The following is a 24,343-nucleotide window of genomic DNA, read 5'->3' on the forward strand; positions in this document are numbered from 1 at the left end:
ATAGTGGGCTAAAAATTTATGGACAACCAGGTTCAACACGTGAGCCATACAAGGCACGTGTGTGACATTGCCCCGGCGAAGGGCCGCACCCAGGTTTGCAGCATTGTCGCACATGGCCTTCCCTGTTTGCAGGTCCAGTGGAGACAACCATTCATGAAACTGGGTCTCCAGAACTGACCACAACTCCTCAGATGTGTGACTCACATTTCCCAGACATTTCAAAGTAAACACTGATGCCGTTGAGCCCTGCTGCCAGCATAGGAAGGAGGTGTGCAGGATTCCTTCTGCGCAGTTAGAAAGCAGGTGGCATTACCAGACAGGCTTTGGGTGCAGGTGGAGGACCGAGAGGAGGTTGAGGAGGCAGAAGCAGTGGAGGAACTTCGAGATAAAGAGGATTGACGCAAAACTCGTGGGGACGGTAAGACTTGGACAGCAGCCCCTTGTCCTGCTGTCACCATAGTTACCCAGTGCCCAGTCAGCGACATGTAACGCCCCTGTCCATGCCTACTCGTCCAAGTGTCTGTGGTGAAATGCACCCTGTCACACACAGAGTTTCTCAAAGAAGCGGTGATGTTGTGTGCGACATGCTGGTGGAGCGCAGGCACACCTATCTTTGAGAAGTAGTGCCGACTGGGCATCTGGTACTGGGGAACTGCGACGGACATAAGGTCTCGAAAATCCACTGTGTCCTCCAGGCGGAAAGGCAGCATTTCTGTAGCCAGCAGCTTGCAGATGGTGAAATTCAATCTCTTAGCTTTCTCATGGCTAGGAGGAAATGGTCTTTTACTTGTCCACATCTGAGGGACCGAGGGCTGGCTGTTGTGCTTTGACGGGGTTGAGTAGGGTGTCCCCGGCAAACTGCCGGTCTGTGAGGAAGATGCAGGCGGACATGTTAGGTTGCCTTGATCCAAAGATGATGCTCTCGATGTCAGAGAGCGCTCAACACCAGCAGGTGTTTCCACTTCCCAATGAACTGACGACCTGCCAATCACACTGGCTGTTGCAGGTACAGATGTGGCAGGTCTGCATCCAAAAACATGTGTGACTGCTGTCCCCCCAGTCACAGAGGATGAAGAGGCCGCGGATACACAAGATGGGGCAGACGGTGGTTGGCCCAGCCTGCTAGGCCGCATTGTAGCACAGTGAGCTTCCCACTGCAACTTATGCTTCATATCCATGTGACGGTACATGCATGAAGTACTCAAACTATGGATTTTTTGACCTCTACTTAGCTTTTGGTGATAAATATTACAGATAAAATGAGTTGGGTCATCCTTATCGATCTGAATAAATGCCCAGGCTATGCAAGGCTTAGAGCCCATGCGACCTGAAGAGCCACTACGACTTGTGGTCAGAGGCAGAGTTGTGGTTGAGGATGCAGTTGTTGACGTGCTTCCAGTACTCCGTCTCTGTCCAGGAAGGCGCAACCTAACCTCGTCGTCAATAGCATCTGTGACGCCCCGCTGCGCTTGGTATCACAGATCCTAGAAGAGTGTATTGATGGAATCCTCCACAAGAGGCCCCCATAAACATTCACACATCTCCACCTTCCACCTCAGACCAGCAGAGGGAGCCCGTTAGGGATATAAATAGGGAAGGTGGAGCTAGGCAGTTCAGTTCCTCTGAAGAGTTCCTGCAGTAGAGAAGCCTAAGAGAGGTCAGTCTGCAGTGGAGCTCAGTCTAGTCTAGAGAACTCAGTTAATAGTTCAGCAGTGGAGCACGAGGCTCCTGCTAGCTAGATTCAGGGAGCCCAGATAGAGCTTAAGGTGTGCCGGCGCCATAAGATCGGTGAAGCGCGGCAAGCTGCCGTTAGTGTGTATAGCCTAGCGAGGGCCCGAGTAGGCTGAAGGCAAGTGGCGAGTTAGTACATAAGGGGCAGAGGAGCTTAACCAGCTCACCCCGAAGCATTTACCGGACACCGGATCCGAGCTTACCGGGTTCTCTATGACCCAGTAAGGCATAACCGGAATCCCTGGAGAACTACAAGTCCCAGGATCGCTAAGGTGCTGATACGTAACAGAGCCAGGAGACGCTTAGGCCCCGCATACTGGGAGCGTGAACTCCAAGAGAAGGCCCTACTACTAGGTCAGCCAGCGCAGGACAGAGACAAAGTTAGACCTAGCTCCAGGCAGGTCAGAAACTTACTACGCAGAGGCAAGAAACAGGAGGCCCTACACCCGCTCATTGGGGAGGATCCTGATATGCACGCTTCACCCTACAGTGCTCCAGGATGTGCCTGAATTTCCTCCAGTAAAAGGTACTGAAGTGACTACCGTGTCCGTTCCTGTTCTTGCTCTGACCCAGCTGGGTCTCGCCTGTCCTGCATTCCCCCTGCATATGCTGCCCTGAGACCTAGCTCCACCTGTGGGGAGCTATACCATCAAGCTGCCTTATCACGGGCCTCAGTGGACTGCTGCAGCGCTGGTGCTTCTCACCAGATACCACAGGTGGCGTCACAAACTCTTATAAAATTAACATTTATCCACCCTTTTAAAGAGTGATCCCAGGGTACGGGCCAGGGAGACGACCACCGCGACATCCCCAAGGCCAGGCAAAGGCCCGGGTGACCTCATCGACTGGCTGACTGTGGGTTGACAGTAAGTGGGATCTCCAACCTTGTCATCATCACCCTGTGTGTTATCACACCCGTCGTCCTCAAAACCAACCTCTTCCTGCCCTGACCAAAAAGTCAAGTTGTCGCTCCAATCAGGTATTTGAGTCTCATCATCGTCTTCATCATTGTCTCCACCAACAGGAGTTACAGTGTGGGAACGAGGGTCTACATTATGCTCAGAACCTTCTTCATCTGGTCCTGGATCCGACTTATAAAGATTCTGGGCATCAGTGCAGATCATTTACTCATCTGGATTAACAGAAGCTCTGGAGCAGACCTCCGTTTCCCAGGCTATAGTATGAGTAAACAGCTCTGCAGACTCAACCATCTGTGTTACCCCATACTCAGACGGGCAGCTGGAGACTTGGGAGCTGTGAGGAAGCAAGTGCAATTGGGGTGACACCTCTGAGGACTGGAGTATTTGTGATGTTGAAGTTGAGGTGGAGGAGAGCCCACTTGAAGGAGCACTTGATATCCGCTGAAGCACCTGCTGTTTTTGTGCCTCATCTGGAATTTGTAGTGATGGGCGTGTCCGTAACAAAGGGATCTTATCACATTGTCCACGAAAAGAAGTCAACATGTTAGTTTGGCTGGAAGATGGTCTTTCTTCTGCAGATGTTACTCCCCCCCCACCGCGGGGGGGCTCGACCCACCAGCGGACAGGCACCAGTATTGGGAGAGGGGGGCTGGCCGTCAGGGTCCACCGCGGCTCTGGCACAAACCCGGCGACACGGAGGTGGCACGGGCAGGAACGGACTGGCCGTGTTGGCTTCTCACTGTTTGGATTTTAGAAGGGTATGACATGCCTATATCTGTGTCTCCCCCTCCTTTTACTCCTCCACCTCTTTTCTTTTCGCATGACTATATGTACTTGTCACTTTTCCATGTGTTATCTGGAATGAAGACTAGAGGGGTACAACTACTGTGCATTATGCCACCCCATAATATAATCTCAGGAGTAGGAACAGTATGGCATTACTGTGTGAAGGCCTAGTCATGGCATTGCCCATGTGGTCTCCAGATGAAGAACAAAAGCTGGAATGAAGCAATAGAGGCTGGAATGGAGGTCTCTTCTTTTCAGCGATGAGTCCTGCTTTAATCTTTGACACAATGGTAGATAGACATTAGTCTGAAAACCATGTGGGCAACGCTATGAAAAGTCCTTCATGAGAGAACATCACATTGGTCCTAATCCCAGGATTATGGTGTAGTTTTGGTATAATGCATGGTAGCTGAACCTCTCAAGTCTTCATTCCTATTGCTCTAACCGCTCAGCATTACATTAATTTGGTTGTGGAACCAGTGGTATGGCCATTTCTACAAAGTGTCCCAGGAGCTGTTTTTCAAAGCTAGGCTACATATTGCTCATGTTACTGTGAGCAGTCTGCGTGGCGTAAATATGCCACCATGGCCTGCGGTGTCTCCAGATTTGCCTCTTGTCAAGCACATCTGGGAAGTTATTGGTCGACAATAGCAAATACCAGCAGTGGATCTGGATAATTTATTTGCTCTAAATCATTGTTTGTCGAAAACACTTTCACTTATGTTAACTCTGTAGGTAATTTGCTTTCAACAATAATGTAAATTGTTTATGTGAGGGAATAAGGGTAGCCATAAACAATTCAAACAGAAAAAACGGTAAATAATTTCAATATATTATCCCTTCAGTTTTGACAGAAGGGATAATAATTGTACGGGTCTTTCTCTGACTGTAGGAATATCTGGCAACATAACTGTCTTCTTTTCTACATTCCTCATGTCACAGGGATGCCGTGACAGAGTGGGGCCAGAAGATCGAGACGTCTAGTTACTGATACATCTGCACTGGTTACAACTGCTTCACCTTCCTTCAGGTTTAGGTTTCTCTTGCTCTGTCCTTGCAAAGGTTAAACAGTCCTGTTTGTCTCCTGAAATTCGCCGTCCTCAGTTGTCTCAGTTGTTCTGAGTTCATCACTTCCCTTTGGTTTAAATCTCCTTCAAGCTTCTGTTTTGCCAGTTATAGCTTGCAACTACTTGGTTTAGAACTGGAGGAATGAGCCTCTAACGGAGCAGGTGTTTGGAGTTGTTTCAGAAGATCTCTGCGTTTAGTTGGTTATGTGTCTCCCAGTCTCTATTCCCATTTGGTTTGCCTCACCTGCCCCTTCCCTATTTCCCACTCAATTGTTTGAGACTATTTTTGATTGATTGTGGTTTTATTTTATCCATCTGTTTCCCCTCTGTGTCTTTACAAAAGAGCAGGACTAGCTTTCCTGCTGTCCTACTCACTAATAAGGGTGGTACTTAGGATAAGAAAGGGATTGGAACGTGATTGCCACACGGAGTAAAAGAACACATCTAAGGACGCTAGGGAGCTCAGGGTGGCGCAGGGCAAGTACCAGGGGTGCCTCCTTGTATCCTTCCCTAATGGCAGAGCTTCCTCCCTTCCTGTCTCACCATGCACTGTCTTGCTTTTGGGTAGAAGTGTGACACCTCGACACTGTAGCGGTGTAGTGAGAACACTGCAAGGCAGGATTCAAGTACAGCACAGCAGACAAGAAGGCAGAAACAAAACACCAGCTTTATTATGTACAAAGGAATTATATGCCAGGACATGAGAATAACAGTATTTTCAATGACAATATCAATAACTTGAATATAGGAAGAAATAGCTGAAGTGAGTAAGAGAACTATGCTCCAGCTACGGCAATGAAAGCTCAATACAAACAGTACAAATCAAGTTTCACAAACTACTCTAGGCTAATTCTGTTTCCGACTTTCTGCTAAACGAGCCACACTGCTACACGTCCTAACTAAAGAAAACTACACTTAACCCTAACACAGTTCACCACCGGTGAGTCACTCATAATTGTGAAGGTCAGGAACAGAAAGACATCTGCTGCTTGTTTCAGAAGCCGCTGTGCCAAATCAGTCACACTTGAATCCTTCCTCCTGTATCTTGGATCTTGTTCCCTCTGCCGGTAGGCAAAACTTGTTTCACTTTCAATGTGGAGAAATGGCTGCCACTCTGTGTTGTCTGTACCTCAGGTCACCAATCCTCAGAGAAGCTGTTTTACTGAAGGGATGAACTCCTCTGCTTCTGGACACAGTCCTGTCAACAAATCTTGCACTAGTCCGTACTCTTGCCTTTCCAGGGAATAATCAGTTCCTCTTTAAGTCTCTCCTTATTAGGGAACCGGCAGAAATATCCCTGTTACCTCAGACACACAGGAGGTCTCTCTGCTTTCTGGTTCATCTTCCTCTCTTAGCACACACCAAAAACAACAGGAGGGGGAGGCAACTAGTCCAAAAGCAAAACTCAGAGGAGAGCATGATCTCTTAAAGCCGTAGTGTCATTCAATGTTCCATAAGGGCTCACCCCCTACAACACTAAAATTGCAACACCAAGAAGGAAAAGTTGTGGAATTATGCATATCACAGAATCAGTAATGCATTCAACACGGCAGAACATTAATCAAACAACCCAGAGACAAATTGTTTCCAAGGCACGAGAAAGATGATTCTTTTCCTGTATTCATGAAAATCCATCATAAAAGCAACGTTTCGGCCAGCAAGCGAGCTTTTTCAAGCATAAACAAAATGGCAGATGAAGCCATATATGGTTTATGTGGAGGCCACACACACTACTGAGCATCATTTCCTAGTCTTGAGACATTTCCACTGAAGTTGGATCAACCTGTAATTTGATTTTCCACTTTGATTTTGAGTATATTTAATTCTAGAATGTGGTATTTTAGTGTTCCCATTATTTTTTGAGAAGTGCATATGTATATAATGTATATATAGATCTCTCTCTCTCGCTCTCTCTCTCTCTCTATATATATATATATATATATATACAGTATAGACCAAAAGTTTGGACACACCTTCTCATTTAATGATTTTTCTGTATTTTCATGACTATGAAAATTGTACATTCACACTGAAGGCATCAAAACTATGAGTTAACACATGTGGAATTATATACTTAACAAAAAAGTGTGAAACAACTGAAAATATGTCTTATATTCTAGGTTCTTCAAAGTAGCCACCTTTTGCTTTGATAACTGCTTTGCACACTCTTGGCATTCTCTTGATGAGCTTCAAGAGGTAGTCACCAGAAATGGTCTTCCAACAATCTGGAAGGAGTTCCCAGATATGCTTAGCACTTGTTGGCCCTTTTGCCTTCACTCTGCGGTCCAGCTCACCCCAAACCATCTCGATTGGGCTCAGGTCTGGTGACTGTGGAGGCCAGGTCATCTGGCGTAGCACCCCATCACTCTCCCCCTTGGTCAAATAGCCCTTACACAGCCTGGAGGTGTGTTTGGGGTCATTGTCCTGTTGAAAAATAAATGATGGTCCAACTAAACGCAAACCGGATGGAATAGCATGCCGCTGCAAAATACTGTGGTAGCCATGCTGGTTCAGTATGCCTTCAATTTTGAATAAATCCCCAACAGTGTCACCAGCAAAGCACCCCCACACCATCACACCTCCTCCTCCATGTTTCACGGTGGGAACCAGGCACGTAGAGTCCATCCGTTCACCTTTTCTGCGTCGCACAAAGACACGGTGGTTGGAACCAAAGATCTCAAATTTGGACTCATCAGACCAAAGCACAGATTTCCACTGGTCTAATGTCCATTCCTTGTGTTCTTTAGCCCAAACAAGTCTCTTTTGCTTGTTGCCTGTCCTTAGCAGTGGTTTCCTAGCAGCTATTTTACCATGAAGGCCTGCTGCACAAAGTCTCCTCTTAACAGTTGTTGAAGAGATGTGACTGCTGCTAGAACTCTGTGTGGCATTGACCTGGTCTCTGATCTGAGCTGCTGTTAACCTGGGATTTCTGAGGCTGGTGACTCAGATAAACTTATCCTCAGAAGTAGAGGTGACTCTTGGTCTTCCTTTCCTGGGGCGGTCCTCATGTGAGCCAGTTTCTTTGTAGCGCTTGATGGGTTTTGCAACTGCACTTGGGGACACTTTCAAAGTTTTCACAATTTTTCGAACTGACTGACCTTCATTTCTTAAAGTAATGATGGCCACTCATTTTTCTTTACTTAGAATTTGTATTATGGCAAGAAAAAAGCAGCTAACAGTCTATTCAGTAGGACTGTCAGCTGTGTATCCACCAGACTTCTGCACAACACAACTGATGGTCCCAACTCCATTTATAAGACAAGAAATCCCACTTATTAAACCTGACAGGGCACACCTGTGAAGTGAAAACCATTTCCGGTGACTACCTCTTGAAGCTCATCAAGAGAATGCCAAGAGTGTGCAAAGCAGTCATCAAAGCAAAAGGTGGCTACTTTGAAGAACCTAGAATATAAAACATATTTTCAGTTGTTTCACAGTTTTTTGTTAAGTATATAATTCCACATGTGTTAATTCATAGTTTTGATGCCTTCAGTGTGAATGTACAATTTTGATATTCATGAAAATACAGAAAAATCTTTAAATGAGAAGGTGTGTCCAAACTTTTGGTCTGTACTGTATATAGCTCTGGCCAAAATTAAGAGACCACTGCACAGTTTTCTAAAAATCACCATCTCTACATGTCTGACAGCCATTCCATTCCAGTGTCAGTTGAATTCCAACCAAAGTACACCTCATTCTACTTAATGTGCTTCTGATTAGGTGATCACCTGATCCAAATCTTATGTAATGAGGGAAAGTATAAAAAACACTGCTGTGGTCTTCACAATCCTCTTGCAATAGGACAAGCTGGATGGCAAAACAAGTGCTAGGAATAGCCCAAAAGTAATTTGAATGAAAAAATAACTTTTAACCATGCCAAAGGAGTTTAAAAGAAAAGTCTTAAGTGAGGAAAAGAAGGGCTAAATTCTGGCTTTACTAGCAGAGGGATACAGTGAGTGTCATGTTGCCTCCATCCATAAAATTTCGAAGACAGCAGTCCATTACTACAAGGTCAAGCAGCAGACATTGGGGACAACAAAGCTACAGCCCGGCAGAGGGCGAAAGCGACTCTCCACTGACCGGGATGAGCGTCATCTTATTCGAATGTCACTCAGCAACCGCAGGATGACATCAAGTGACCTACAAAAGGAATGGCAAATGGCAGCTGGGGTGAAGTGCATGGCAAGAACAGTTCGTAACAGGCTCCTAGAGGCAGGCCTCAAGTCATGTAAAGCTAGAAAAAAGCCTTTCATCAATGAGAAGCAAAGGAGAGCAGGGCTGAAGTTTGCCAAAGACCATAAGGATTTGACCAAAGAGGACTGGAGTAAGGTAATCTTCGCTGATGAGTCTAATTTTCAGCTTTGCCCAACACCTGGTTGTCTAATGGTTAGACGGAGACCTGGAGAGGCATACAAGCCACAGTGTCTTGCACCCACTGTGAAATTTTGTGGAGGATCAGTGATGATCTGGGGATGCTTCAGCAAGGCTGGAATTGGGCAGGTTAATCTTTGCGAAGGACGTATGAATCAAGCAGCATACAAGGTTATCCTTGAAAAACACTTGCTTCTGTGACGCCCAGCTGCGCGTGGTATCACAGATCCTAGAAGAGTGCATTGATGAATTCCTCCACAAGAGGCCCCCATAAACATTCACACATCTCCACCTTCCACCTCAGACCAGCAGAGGGAGCCCGTTAGGGATATAAATAGGGAAGGTGGAGCTAGGCAGTCAGTTAGTCTGGAGTTGACAGAGAGTCAGTCTGTTGAGAGAGTTCCTGCAGTAAACGTACCTGAGAGGAGTCAGCTGCAGTCGAGCTCAGTCCAGACTCAGTTGTAGCTCAGAATAGGAAGCTTTAGGTGTGCCGGCGCCATAAGATCGGTGAAGAGCGGCAAGCTGCCGTTAGTATGAGTACCCTAGTGTGGGCCCGAGCGTGGCCGAAGGCGAGTGAAGAGTTAGTACGTAGGGGGCAGAGGAGCTTATCCGCTCACCCCGAAGTATTTACCGGACACCGGGTCCGAGCTTACCGGGATCTCTACAACCCAGTAAGGCATAACCGGAATCCCTGGAGAACTACAGGTCCCAGGTTCATCAGAGAGCTGATAGGTAACAGAGCCAGGAGACACATAGGCCCCGTAAGCTGGAAGCGTGCACTCCAAGAAAAGGCCCTACCATAATGTCAGCCGGTGCAGGACAGAGATAAAGTTAGGCCTAGCTCCAGGCAGGTCAGAAACTTACTAGGCAGAGGCAAGAAACAGAAGGCCCTACACCCGCTCATTGGGGAGGATCTTGATATGCACCCTTCACCCTACAGTGCTCTGGAATGTGCCTGAATTTCCGTCAGTAAAAGGTACTGAAGTGACTACCGTGTCCATCCCCGTTCTTGCTCTGACCCGGCTGGGTCTCGCCTGTCCTGCATCTCCCCTCTCCGTACGCTGCCCTGAGGCCCAGCTCCGCCTGTGGGGAGCTATATCATCGAGCTGACTTGTCACCGGCCTCAGTGGACTGCCGCAGTGCTGGTGATTCTCACCAGAAACCACAGGTGGCATCACGAACTTTCATAAAATTAACAAACAATCCCTTTTTTAAAGCTGACCCCAGGGTACAGGCCCAGGAGCCGACCACCGCTACATCCCCAAAGGCCAGGCAAAGGCCCGGGTACCGAGTCACCCCCATCCCCTGGGCTAATCACTTCCTTCTGCTCAGGCAATGTTCCCCAACTCTGAGGACTGTTTTTTTTCCAGCAGGACAATGCCCCATGCCACACAGCTAGGTCAATCAATGTGTGGATGAAGGAGCACCACATCAAGACCCTGTCATGGCCAGCCCAATTCTCCAGACCTGAACCCCATAGAAAACCTCTGGAATGTAATCAAGAGGAAGATGGATAGTCACAAGCCATCAAACAAAGAAGAACTGCTTACATTTTTGTGCCAGGAGTGGCATAAGGTCACCCAAAAGCAGTATGAAAGACTGGTGGAAAGCATGCCAAGATGCATGAAAGCTATGATTAAAAATCATGGTTATTCCACCAAATATTGATTCCTGAACTCTTCCTGAGTTAAAACATGAGTATTGTTGCTTCTAAATGAATAAGAACTTGTTTTCTTTGCATTATTTGAGGTCTGAAAGCACTGTTTCTTTTTTATTATTTTGACGATTTCTCATTGCTGCAAATAAATACACAATTTTTAGCTTTGAATTTCAGAGACATGTTGTCAGTAGTTTATAGAATAAAACAACAATGTACATTTTACTCAAAAATATACCTACAGAAAAATATATATATACAGTGGGGAAAATAAGTATTTGATACACTGACAATTTTGCAAGTTTTGCCACCTACAAAGAATGGAGAGGTCTGTAATTTTTATCGTAAGGTACACTTCAACTATGAGGGACAGAATCTTAAAAAAAATCCAGGAAATAACATTGTATGATTTTGCATAATTAATTTGCATTTTATTGCATGAAACAAGTGTTTGATACAATAGAAAACAGAACTTAATATTTGGTAAAGAAACCTTGTTTGCAAATACAGAGGTCAGATGTTTCCTGTAGTTCTTGACCAAGTTTGCACACACTGCAGTAGGGATTTTGGCCCATGCCTCTATACAGATCATCTTCAGATCTTTCCGGTTTTGGGTCTGTCGCTGGGCAACATTGAGTTTCGGATCTCTCCCAAGGTTTTCTATTGGGTTCAGGTCTGGAGACTGGCTAGGCCACTGCAGAACCTTGAAATGGTTCTTATAGAGCCACTCTTTAGTTGTCCTGGCTGTGTGTTTCAGGTCATTGTCATGCTTGAAGACCAAGCCACGACCCATCTTCAATGCTCTTACTGAGGGAAGTAGGTTGTTGGCCAAAATCTTGTGATACATGACCTCATGCATCCTCCCTTAAATGTGGTTCAGTCATCTTGTACCCTTTGCAGAAGAGCACCCCCAAAGTATGATGCTTCCCCCACCATGCTTCACGGTTGGAATAGTGTTTTTGGGGTTGTACTCATCCTTCTTCTTCCTCCAAACACGGCAAGTGGAGTTGATACCTAAACATTCTATTTTGGTCTCACCTGACCACATAACCTTCTTTCATTCTTCCTCTGGATCATCCAGATGGTCATTGGCGAACTTCAAACTGGCCTGGACATGTGCTGCCGTGAGCAGGGGGACCTTGCGTGCCCTGCAGGATTTTTTTCTTTTAAACCTTGTTTTTATTGAAAATAAAGTTTTCATACATTAATTATTGCGAATATAACTTGAAATATACATGACTAGGTTGTTATAAGATTGTAAATAGCAGAATGTACATTCCAAGCATGGTTACATCAAGTTAAAAGACAAACCAAAAACTGCCCTGCAGGATTATATTCCATGACGCCGTAGTGTGTTACTAATGGTAATATTTGAGACTGTGGTCCCAGCTCTCTCCAGGTCATTGACCAGGTCCTCCCGTGTAGTTCTGGGCTGATTCCTGACCTTTCTCAAAATCATCCTTACCCCACGAGGCAAGATCTTACATGGAGCTCCAGACCAAAGAAGATTGACAGTCATTTTGTATTTTTTCCATTTTCTAATACTTGTGCCAACAGTTGTTGCTTTCTCACCAAGCTACTTGCCTATTGTTCTGTAGCCCATTCCAGCCTTCTGCAGGTCTACAATTTTGTCCCCGAAGTCGTTAGACAGTTCTTTGGTCTTGGCCATGGTGGAGAAGCTGGAGTGTGATTTATTGAATGTGTGGACAGGTGTCTTTTTTTACAAGTAACGAGTTCAAACAGGTGCAATTAATACAGGTAATGAGTGCAGTTTAGGATGGCTTCTTAAAGAAAAACTAACAGGTCTGTGAGAGTCAGAATTCTTGCTGGATGGTAGGTGATCAAATACTTATTTCATTCAATAAAATGCAATTTAACTATTTAAAAATCATACAATGTGATTTTCTAGTTTTTATTTTAAGATCGTGTCTCTCACAGTTGAAGTGTACCTACAATAAAAATTACAGACCTCTCCATTCTTTGTAGAAAAATCGAGTGTATCAAATAATTTTTTTCCCCACAGTATACATACACACTACCATTCAAACGTTTGGGGTCACCCAGACAATTTTGTGTTTTCCATGAAAATTCATACTTTTAATTATCAAATGAGTTGCAAAATGAATAGAAAATATTGTCCAGACATTGACAGGGTTAGAAATAATGATTTTTATTTGACAGAATAATTTTCTCCTTCAAACTTTGCTTTCGTCAAAGAATGCTCCCTTTGCAGCAATTACAGCATTGCAGACCTTTGGCATTCTAGCTGTTAATTTGCTGAGGTAATCTTGAGAAATTTCACCCCATGCTTCCTGAAGCCCCTTCCACAAGTTGGATTGGCTTGATGGGCACTTTTTGCGTACCATACGGTCAAGCTGCTCCCACAACAGCTCAATGGGGTTGACAGATGGTGTCAGGCACTCTTCCAGCATCTTTTCAGTTGTTCTGCATCTCACAAATGTTCTTCTGTATGATCCAAACACCTCAAAATTTGATTTATCTGACAATAAAACTTTTTTTCCAATCTTCCTCTGTCCAATGTCTGTGTTCTTTTGCCCATATTAATCTTTTCCTTTTATTAGCCAGTCTCAGATATGGCTTTTTCTTTGCCACTTTGCCCTGAAGGCCAGCATCCTGGAGTCGCCTCTTCACTGTAGACGTTGACACTGGCATTTTGCGTGTACTGTTTAATGAAGCTGCCAGTTGAGGAGCTGTGAGGCGTCAATTTCTCAAACTAGAGACTCTAATGTACTTGTCTTGTTGCTCAGTTGTGCAGCGGGGCCTCCCACTTCTCTTTCTACTCTGGTTAGAGCCTGTTTGTGCTCTCCTCTGAAGGGAGTAGTACACACCGTTGTAGGAAATCTTCAGTTTTTTGGCAATCTCTCGCATGGAGAGAGTTTCATAGAGCAAACAAATGTAATGCTCCAGATTCTCAACTAGCTCAAAGGAAGGTCAATTTTATAGCTTCTCAAATCAGCCAAACAGTTTCCAGCTGGGCTAACATACTTGTGCAAGGGTTTTCTAGGGTTTTCTAAACATCCATTAGCCTTCTTACACAGTTAGAAAACACAATGTACCATTAAACACTGGAGTGGTGGTTGTTGGAAATGGGCCTCTATACACCTATGTAGATATTGCAATAAAAACAAGACGTTTGCAGCTAGAATATACATTGTTAATGTGGTAAATGACTAGAGTGTATTTCTGATTCATTTAATGCTAGCTTCATTGAAAAAAAAGTGCTTTTCTTTCAAAAATAATGACATTTCTAAATGACCCCAAACTTTTGAATGGTAGTGTACATATATATATAAATACAGTATATATATACTGTACAGACCAAAAGTTTGGACACACCTTCTCATTTAAAGATTTTTTCTGTATTTTCATGACTATGAAAATTGTACATTCACACTGAAGGCATCAAAACTATGAATTAACACATGTGGAATTATATACTTAACAAAAAAGTGTGAAACAACTGAAAATATGACGTATATTCTAGGTTCTTCAAAGTAGCCACCTTTTGCTTTGATGACTGCTTTGCACACTCTTGGCATTCTCTTGATGAGCTTCAAGAGGTAGTCACCGGAAATGGTTTTCTCTTCACAGGTGTGCCCTGTCAGGTTTAATAAGTGGGATTTCTTGCCTTATAAATGGGCTTGGGACCATCAGTTGTGTTGTGTAGAAGTCTGGTGGATACACAGCTGATAGTCCTACTGAATATACTGTTAGAATTTGTATTATGGCAAGAAAAAAGCAGCTAAGTAAAGAAAAATGAGTGGCCATCATTACTTTAAGAAATGAAGGTCAGTCTGTCTGAAAAATTGGGAAAACTTTGAAAATGTCCCCAAGGGCAGTTGCAAAAACCATCAAGGGCTACAAAGAAACTGGCTCACATGAGGACCGCCCCAGGAAGGGAAGACCAAGAGTCACCTCTGCTTCTGAGGATCAATTTATCCAAGTCACCAGCCTCAGAAATCGTAGGTTAACAGCAGCTCAGATTAGAGATCAGGTCAATGCCACACAGAGTTCTAGCAGCAGACACATCTCTACAACAACTGTTAAGAGGAGACTTTGTGCAGCAGCCTTCATGGTAAAATAGCTGCTAGGAAACCACTACTAAGGACAGGCAACAAGCAGAAGAGACTTGTTTGGGCTAAAGAACACAAGGAATGGACATTAGACCAGTGGAAATCTGTGCTTTGGTCTGATGAGTCCAAATTTGAGATCTTTGGTTCTAACCACCGTGTCTTTGTGCGACGCAGAAAAGGTGAATGGATGGACTCTACATGCCTGGTTCCCACCGTGAAGCATGGAGGAGGAGGTGTGATGGTCGGGGGGAGCTTTGCTGGTGACACTGTTGGGGATTTATTCAAAATTGAAGGTATACTTAACCAGCATGGCTACTACAGCATCTTGCAGTGGCATGCTATACCATCCGGTTTGCGTTTAGTTGGACCATCATTTATTTTTCAACAGGACAATGACCCCAAACACACCTCCAGGCTGTGTAAGGGCTATTTGACCAAGCAGGAGAGTGACGGGGTGCTACGCCAGATGACCTAGCCTCCACAGTCACCAGACCTGAACCCAATCGAGATGGTTTGGGGTGAGCTGGACCGCAGAATGAAGGCAAAAGGGCCAACAAGTGCAAAGTATCTCTGGGAACTCCTTCAAGATTGTTGGAAGACCATTTCTGGTCACTAGCTCTTGAAGCTCATCAAGAGAATGCGAAGCGTGTGCAAAGCAGTCATCAAAGCAAAAGGTGGCTACTTTGAAGAACCTAGAATATAAGACATATTTTCAGTTGTTTCACACTTTTTTATTAAGTATATAATTCCTCATGTGTTAATTCATAGTTTTGATGCCTTCAGTGTGAATGTACAATTTTCATAGTCATGAAAATACAGAAAAAATCTTTAAATGAGAAGGTGTGTCCAAACTTTTGGTCTGTACAGTATATATATATACTGTATTTATATATATATGTACACATGTGTTATTTCATAGTTTTGATGCCTTCAGTGTGAATGTACAATTTTCATAGTCATGAAAATACAGAAAAATCTTTAAATGAGAAGGTGTGTCCAAACTTTTGGTCTGTACTGTATACATAAATATATGAAAGAGCACTGCCAAAAAAACTTTTAAAACATTGCATTAGATTTATCATTTGTTCACTCATTTTGCATCTTTTTAATTATTAAAAAAATAAACTATAAATACTTTTAAACCATTTACACTTTTCACACCACTTTTACACTTTAAAACTATTTACACTATTTTTCAAACATTCTTACTTTGTTGCATTTTTTCCTCAATTGCCTAAAATTTTTGCACAGTACTGTACATGTCAGAGGTGTAAGTGGTATTCATAACTACTGTCATGTAGCACAACCGGGTATTTATTTCAGACTTTTCTTACAACAGGTAAATAATCTTTCTAAAAATTGTACCTTTCTTGTCTCCAGTAAATCCCATTTTTTCATAAATAGGAATTCGTGGACGATCTGCTACCTCTTCAGACCTGTTGATCAGAGCTTCTTTATTCACTTCAAATCCATTGAGCACCACCGTTTTTGTCCAGAAGTACTGCAGACTAAATACATTCCCAAACTGTTTTCTCAGCTGTTAAAATTGAATAAAATATGTATTTGTGCAGGAAACAACTAATGTTTTCAAGTAAGTAAATCAATTAAGAATGCGGAAATCACAACTTGGCCATAGATAGATTTTAAATATACAGTTAGGTCCAGAATTATTTGGACAGTGAAACAAGTTTTGGCATTTTAGTTGTTTACAAAAACATATTCAAGATACAGTTATATAATCAATATCGGCTTAAAGTACAGAATCTCAGCTTTAATTTGAGGGTATTCACATCCTAATTGGGAATTACAGCTTTTTAATATGTAGCTGCCTCTTTTTAAAGGGACCAAAAATCATTGGACAATTATTTCAAAAGCTCTTTCATGGGAAGCATGGGATATTCTCTCGTTAATCCATCATCAATTAAGCAGATAAAAGGTCTGGAGCTGCTTCCAGGTGTTTCATTTGCATTTGGAAGCTGTTGCGGTGAACCCACAACATGCAGTCAATGGAAGAGAAACAGACCATCATTAGGAAAAAAAAAAGAAATCCATCAGAGAGATAGCAGAAACGTTAGGAGTGGTCAAATCAACAGTTTGGTACATTCTGCAAAAAAGGAGCGCACTGAGAGCTAAAGAATTCAAAAAGGCCTGGACATCCACAAAAGCCAACAGTGGCAAATGAGCACAGAATGCTCCCATAGTGAAGCAAAACCCCTTCACAACATCTATCCAAGTGAAGAATACTCTTCAGTAAGTGTTTCAGTATCTAAGTCTACCATAAAGAGAAGACTTCATTAGAGCAAATATAGAGGGTTCACCACAAGATGCAAACCATTAATCAGCCTTAAAAATAGAAAGGCCAGATTAGATTTTGCCAAAAAATATCTAAACTAAGGTCAACCTGTACAAAAATCATGGGAAGAAGTATGGAGAAAGATTGGAATGGCTTGTGATCCAAAGCACACCACATCCTCTGTAAAACATAGTGGAGGCAGTATGATGGCATGGGCATGCATGGCTTCCAATCGCCCTGCGTCAATAAGTGTTTATTGATGATGTGACCAAAGACAGAAGCAGCCGGATGAATTCTGAATTGTACAGGGCTATACTGTCTAGTGAGATTCAACCGAATGCAGCAAGGTTGATTAGGCGGAACGAAAAGAGAAGGGGCGTACATACACTGGTAACCCATCAAAGAAATAAGGCAATACTTGCAAAATGCAAAATTTATTAGAATGCATTTTATTGGTACATACAAAAGAGCACTGAGTAATCTTAAAACAAATAAAACAAAAAAGTTGTGGAAATACTTTTTGTAAAAAGGACAACAGTCTCCAAGACAGAATAGAAGAGGAGACAGTTACAATCTCCCTGTTATGCAAAAATAAAGCACACAAGTATGCATAAATTAGGGTTGTTAGTAGTGATTAGCGAGCACTAAAATGCTCGGGTGCTCGAAGCTCGGGTCGAGCACATTGGAATACTCGGGTGCTCGACCAGAGCAACCAGCCCAATGTAAGTCTATGGGAAACTCAAGTATTTTTCTGGTGGTCCCCCCCGGCGGTCTGCAGAAGGTCAAAAATTGCCCAAATCGATGGGAACGGTGCTCAATTAAACTTCAGACAGGCAGAATATATAGGCAGGCAGGGTATATAGGAGGGTGCATGAAAAACATAGCAGGGCACTTGGAACACACTAGTGCCCTCCGATTTTCATGCACCCGTCTCTTTAAAAAAGCCGGCCGGCAATTCATCAGCAGCATTCACCGGTACCCGACAATTTAGAAAAGAAAGAATAGAGCATCACACATAGATTAGATAGATAGAAACATGTCAGTCATATATATAATAAGTACACTGACAGTGTTGGTTACTGTACTTGTTATTTAGTGTTAAAATAAAGGATTTATTAAAAAAAAAATAATAGGGTTTTTGACTCTTTAAAAAAGCCGTCCAGCTTGCCATGCCGCAGAAACTGAGAAGCGCAGGCATGCTTGCGCTCCTCAGTGTCTGGCTGTGACGGCATCCAGATGAGCCGAGTTCATGTCCAATGTACTCAGCTCACCTCATGCACGTCACATGCTATGAGATAATTCTCCTACGCTCACTGCAAGCACAGGAGAATTCTCCCACGCTGTCAGTGACGTGCATGAGGTGAGCTGAGTTCATTACCTGCGCTTCTCAGTGTATGCGGCATGGCAAGCTGGATGGCAGCGTTCTGCTGCGCTCCAGCCTGTCATGTGAATGTAGCAGAGCTGGAGCCGTCCTGGGAACCATGGAAAGGTAAGGATGAGGTTGGTTTATTATTTTATTTTTATTGCAGGAGATCGTTGGCTTCAGCTGGAATGGGCGTGATGGTAAGTATGGTTTAATTTAGAACATTAAAGAATTGTGTGTTTATTTCAATTAAAGGACTTTATTCTGGGTGTTTGTGTTTTTTTTAACTTTGACTATGGGGTTAGTAATGGGGGTGTCTTATAGACGCCTCTCCATTACTAACCTGGGCTTGATGTCAGCTGGCATTATAAGCTGACATCAACCCCAGCCCTATTACCCCACTGCCACTGCTACAGGGCAGTGGGAAGAGCGAGGCTAAGTGCCAGAATTGGCACATCCTGTGGATGCGCCATTTCTGGGGCAGCTGACGGATGGTGTTTCTAGCCTGGGAGGGGGCCAATATTCATGGCACCCTTCCTGGGCTATTAATATCAGCTCCCAGCTGTCTGCCTAGCCTTTGCTAGCTATTAAAATAGGAGGGACCCCACGTCATTTTTTTGGGGGGTCAACCATTTTAATAGCAGGTAAAGGCTAGGTATTCAGATGGGGGCTGATATTACTAGCTTGGGAAGCTTTGTGGGTATTACCCCCTTCCCAGGCTTCAAACATCTGCCCCAGCCGTCTGCTTAACCTCCGCTAGAGACTAAAATTACGGGGAACCCTACGCTAATTTTTTTTTAATAAATCCTTATTTTAACACTAAATGACAAGTACAGTAACCAACACTGTCTCTGTACTTATTATATATGTGACTGACATGTTTCTATCTATCTAATCTATGTGTGATGCTCTATTCTTTCTGTTCTAAATTGTCGGGTACCGGTGTATGCCGCTGATGAATTGCCGGCTTTTCATGTTTCACTGTGAGCACTGTTCCCATCGATTTTGGCAAACACTGTAATGCCACAACCACCATGGCTGTGACATTACAGTGAGTGGCTCACAATCCCTGCATGATTGGTGCTCTAAATAGCGCCAAACATGCAGGGCGGGGACCCAAGCTCCCGCCTGAGCATCTCGAAAGTACTCGGCGAGCACCGAGCATCTCGAGTACTGAGATGCTCGTGCGAGTACCGAGCAGTGGCGAGCATGCTCGCTCGTCACTAGTTGTTAGTAGTGATGAGCAAGCACTAAAATGCTCGGATGCTCGTTGCTCGGGTTGAGCAAATTGGAATGCTTGAGTGCCCAGTCCGAGTAACGAGCCCAATGTAAGTCTATGGGAAACACGAGAATTTTTCCAGTGCCTCCCCCTGGCGGTCTGCAGAGGGCCAAAAAATTGTCCAAATCAATGGGAACAGTGCTCAAATGACATGGGAACAGCATGGGGATGACCCCTGGAAGCATTTCTGAGTCCCAGGTCACTGCTGTCAACAATGTTGTCAGAGGTATTACGCCACTTTTACGGATTCACAATAAAACATACAAAAACTAAACCAAAATGGATTTTCCTGGGAAATATGTTAAGGAACATCCTTTCCAGGGTAATGACTTGAATATAAGGCAAATTAAATAAGCAAAAACAAAAATGCTCCTCCACACCTTGGGCTATGTTCACACCTAGCATTTTTTATGCATTTTTGCACTTTTGCATTGCTTTCAACCTTGACAAATGCATTCACCGGGAAATGTCATTTTAACATTTTACAACCTTATCTGGCCATGTGGTGTGTGACACATCATCAGACACATCCTGTTTCATTTATGAAGGAGGGATTGTGAAAGTCACAAAAAATATTTTTACAGCCTTACTATTTTTAAAGGGCCAGCAGTCGGCTATGCTTTTTTGTCCCCACTATTTAAGAGTGGGTCTCCTATACTGTTATTGCGTATACAGTGACTGCAAGGGCTGCCAAAAACTCGGACGCACTCCAATACCCCTTTGAAGAGACATAGAGGAGGTCTCAGTAAAAAAAATGTTCCCATTATAAAGGTGTGGGTCTCCAATAGTGGTAATTCCCATGCTGTGACTGCAAGGGCTGACAAAATTTGGGAAAAACCGCAGTAACAATTTAAAGATGTGGCGCCCCTGAGGGTTCAGTCGCCACAGAGGTACTGCACCTCACCCCGAGGTGTGGTGTCTCCCTTCTCTCAGGTAAGATAGGAGTGCTGCATGGAACCGCAAACACCTGCATCAAACACTACACTGCTGCAGGCCGGCTGGAGAGGCAACATGCAGAGCACAGCTTCTGAGCCCTGACCTTGCCTGGGGTGGGGGGAACCCAAAGGGAGGGGGAACCAGTAGTGGGTGTGGGTGGAGGAAGTAGTTCATGGGAGCACTCATATAGTAAAGATATAAAAAGAAGCCATCTTAGAATAGAGTAGAGTTCGGTTCAGACAGTAAGAGGAGGAGTGTGGACAGGACAGACGGTCAGTCAGGACTGTCTGGGAGCAGAGTCTCAGCAAGAGCTCTGCTTCATGGTTAGGGCCCAGGATAAAGGTCCCGGAGGGGAGCAGGGAGTAGGCTCCATTCTACAAAGGGATCCCAGGGGATACGGCGAGTTGGGCCAACAAGTCGAGCGAGCCCAGCAGGCAGCAATCGCCCGGTGGAAAAGTGAGCTGCTGGGAAAACTGGCAGCCTGCCGGAAAGTGGGACCGGATGCCAGCAGCCGCACACCAGCCCTGGCGGAACCCGCAGGAGACCAGGAGGCCATGTGGAACACAGGAGCAGGTAGGAGAGAATCCCCAGCCCCGGGCACTGCCAGCGCCGACCTGCTCCTGAGCCTCCTGCCTCAGCACCCGCCATATGCTGCCACACTCTGCCAGGAACTGTTATGTAGCCCGGAACCTGCACCCCCGGGCGCGGCACCAGAACACCCCCCACCAAGGGCCGTCCCGGAACCGCTGCTCCCGGCGCTGCACCGGAAGGCCACCTGTATAGCACCCGTCCGGAACCTCTGATCCCGGGCGCTGAAGCTGTGGGCCTGTTATTGGGAGCCCTCCCACCACCTCCACCACCGTCATTTGAGTGGGTCTACGGCGCGCCGGTCTTTGACTGGTCTGCCCACTTCGAGGATTAGCAGCGATGCCCACTCCTCCCAAAACCAGCACCCCCGGTTGCCTGCCCCGGCGGAGAGTAGTTATGCTGGGACAACCGGGGGGGAGATCTGATGGGGCTCTCCTACGAAACAGAGTCCGCCACCCTGCAGAGGAAGGAGTTCTGCAGGCGGGAGCTCCGACAACTGGAGAGGGAGCGCCACACGCGGGAAGCACGCAGTGAGCGCCTGGAGGCCCGTGACAAGGCTGCCAAGGGGCAAGCCCGCCAGGCGGAGACAGCCCACCCCAGCCCCCGCGAGGAAGGCCTCATTGTAAAATTCAAATAAAAGGTTGGGTGGGGCTTCATCCGTAGTCCCAAGTTTAACGGGGACATTTTCGTCAACCGGCGGGATGTGGAGCCCGAGTTGGAAGAAGGCCATTCCGACTGGAACCTGTATCCGGGAGATCATGTCACGTTCACCCGGCATCATGGTGAACATGGCTGGTATGCCCTGCAGGTGTACCACGTCACCAAGGATACACCCCTGCAGGAAGTCCCTCGTGACCCGGCTGGGTCAGGGAAAGATGAAGAGTACCCCAGGAGGGGTCCCCAGTACTAGGCGTAGTACTGGGACTGCACATTTATGTATATAGTCATCCGTCAGGGTGCTGTGTTTGCCATTTTGATCGGATAAATATGTTTTCTTAGGTACCCGTAAGGGTATAGAGACAGTAGGGAAGAGGACAGTGATCTCCCTAAAAACTTCCCAATATAAATAGTTCAGCACTTCTTAAAGTGCACCCTATTGGTTTTACACTTGAAACATAGTACCTCAGAACAAAAAACCCGTTTGGCGTGGCGGAAGATGAGGTCCAGTATCTGGATCACCTATGCCCTGCAGCCACGCCCAGGGCCTTACGTTGAGGGTTTGCGAATGGGTCCCTCATGCTGCTACTGTTGCACCCTGGTGCAAGTATTCTCTTGAAAGTTGTTTCATATAAAAGTGCTCTTATAAAGTTTTATAATGTTTGAAAAAAAAAATGTAACCTGTAACGTTTAAAGAAAATGTGCCTCCCATAAAGGGAAGAAATGTTATGTTTATGATCTTATATGCAGATGCATCTTAAAAATTTTGCATGTCAATAATATCCTTGCTTTGCTCTGTTCCAGCCCGCGGACGTGCTGTGTTTTACCGGGGGGGAATGTGGCGCCCCTGAGGGTTCAGTCGCCACAGAGGTACTGCACCTCACCCCGAGGTGTGGTGTCTCCCTTCTCTTTCTCTCAGGTAAGATAGGAGTGCTGCACGAAACCCCAAACACCTTCATCCAACACTACACTGCTCCAGGCCGGCTGGAGGGGCAACATGCAGAGCGCAACTGCTGAGCCCTGACCCTGGCTGGGGTGGGGGGAACCCAAAGGCAGGGGGAACCAGTAGTGAGTGTGGGTGGAGGAAGTAGTTCATGGGAGCACTCATACAGTAAAGATATAAAAAGAAGCCATCTTAGAATAGAGTAGAGTTCGGTTCAGACAGTAAGAGGAGGAGTGTGGACAGGACAGACGGTCAGTCAGGACTGTCTGGGAGCAGAGGCTCAGCAAGAGCTCTGCTCCACGGTTAGGGCCCAGGATAGAGGCCCCGGAGGGGAGCAGAGAGTAGGCTCCGTTCTACAAAGGGATCCCAGGGGGTACGGCGCGTGCAGTACGGCACCCGTACGCCCCGAATCTGCCAGGTGTCAGAGGGATCGGTTGCCGCGTTCTAATCCCCAGGGGGTCAGGTTGGTCCCGGATCCGACGTACAGGAAGGACTTCAGCATACTCGAGTGGGATTGAGAGCGGGCAGCGCAGGGCAGCAAGGACCAAGTGTGAAGATGGTCAAATTAGGTACATATGAAAGTGGAGTTCTGCCAGGCATTCCTAAGTTGCTTGAAGAAGGACTGAACCCCTGCCCGGTGAACGCAGTGCGACGCGGAAGGCTTGCACCAGTACTGTGCACCTGTGGATTGTCTAAGAACTGTGAGAAAATCTTGGACGACTGCACTGAATTGCCTCCGTCTCTTCCTTCGCCGGCGCCATTTCCCTCCCTGCACTACAACGCCCAGCGCACCTCCATCCATATATTCATCTATACTGCCCTGAGGCCTGCTCCACCTGTGGGGAGCCGTTCCATCTCAAACTGCCCTATCATCTGCCTCAGAGGACTGTTGCAGCACTGGTGATTCTCACCAGACACCACAGGTGGCGCCACGACAAATCCCCTATTATATCCCCCTTTTTTTGCACTGACCACCCTGGGTCACGGACCAGGCCAGACACCATTATAACCCCTGCAAGCAGCCACAAGGCCCGGCCACCGAGTACCCCACGGCCCTGGGGGCGAGTCAAAGACACATAGAGCTGGACCACCGTAACAAGTACAACATGTTCCCATTAGAAAGAAGAGGGTCTGCTATACAGTTATAGTGTATGCAGTGAGTCCAACGGCTGTCAAAATTCAGGAAAAACACCACTAACATTTTAAACACACATAGAGCTGGGCCACAGTAGCGACATGTTCCCATTAGAAAAGAGAAGGTCTGCTTTCCAGTTATAGGGTATGCAGTGAGTCCAACAGCTGCCAAAAGTTAGGAAAAACCCCACTAACAATTTAAACACACATAGAGCTGGACCACAATAACGACATGTTCCTACTAGAAAGGTGAGGGTCTGCTATACAGTTATAGGGTATGCAGTGAGTCCAACGGCTGCCAAAATTTAGGAAAAACCCTACTAACAATTTAAAGACAAATAGAGCTGGGCTACAGCAACATGTTAAAACGGAGTGGGTCTCCCATACTGTTTGCCTATGCAGTGAATGCAATGGCTGCCAATAATTTGGAGGAACTCCAATGCCCCTTGCAAGAGACGTAGAGGTCGCAGGGCCTCCTGAAAACAATATTCCCATTATGAGGAAGTGGGTCTCCCATAATGTTT

General features: G+C 45.5%; 1 protein-coding gene across 1 annotated transcript in view; it reads right to left on the minus strand.

Annotated features, from left to right (window-relative positions):
- The window catches only part of LOC141157214 (cytochrome P450 2D15-like), a 262,879-nt gene that overhangs the window by 180,753 nt on the left and 57,783 nt on the right, over positions 1–24,343 (minus strand). The window contains exon 2 of the mRNA XM_073644207.1: positions 15,992–16,163. Within this exon, the coding sequence (XP_073500308.1) occupies positions 15,992–16,163 (172 nt within the window). The remainder of the gene's footprint in view (positions 1–15,991; positions 16,164–24,343) is intronic.

Source organism: Phyllobates terribilis, unplaced genomic scaffold, assembly GCF_046119375.1.
Source record: "Phyllobates terribilis strain yellow unplaced genomic scaffold, ASM4611937v1 Scaffold_8__6_contigs__length_399053987, whole genome shotgun sequence".
NCBI lineage: Eukaryota > Metazoa > Chordata > Amphibia > Anura > Dendrobatidae > Phyllobates > Phyllobates terribilis.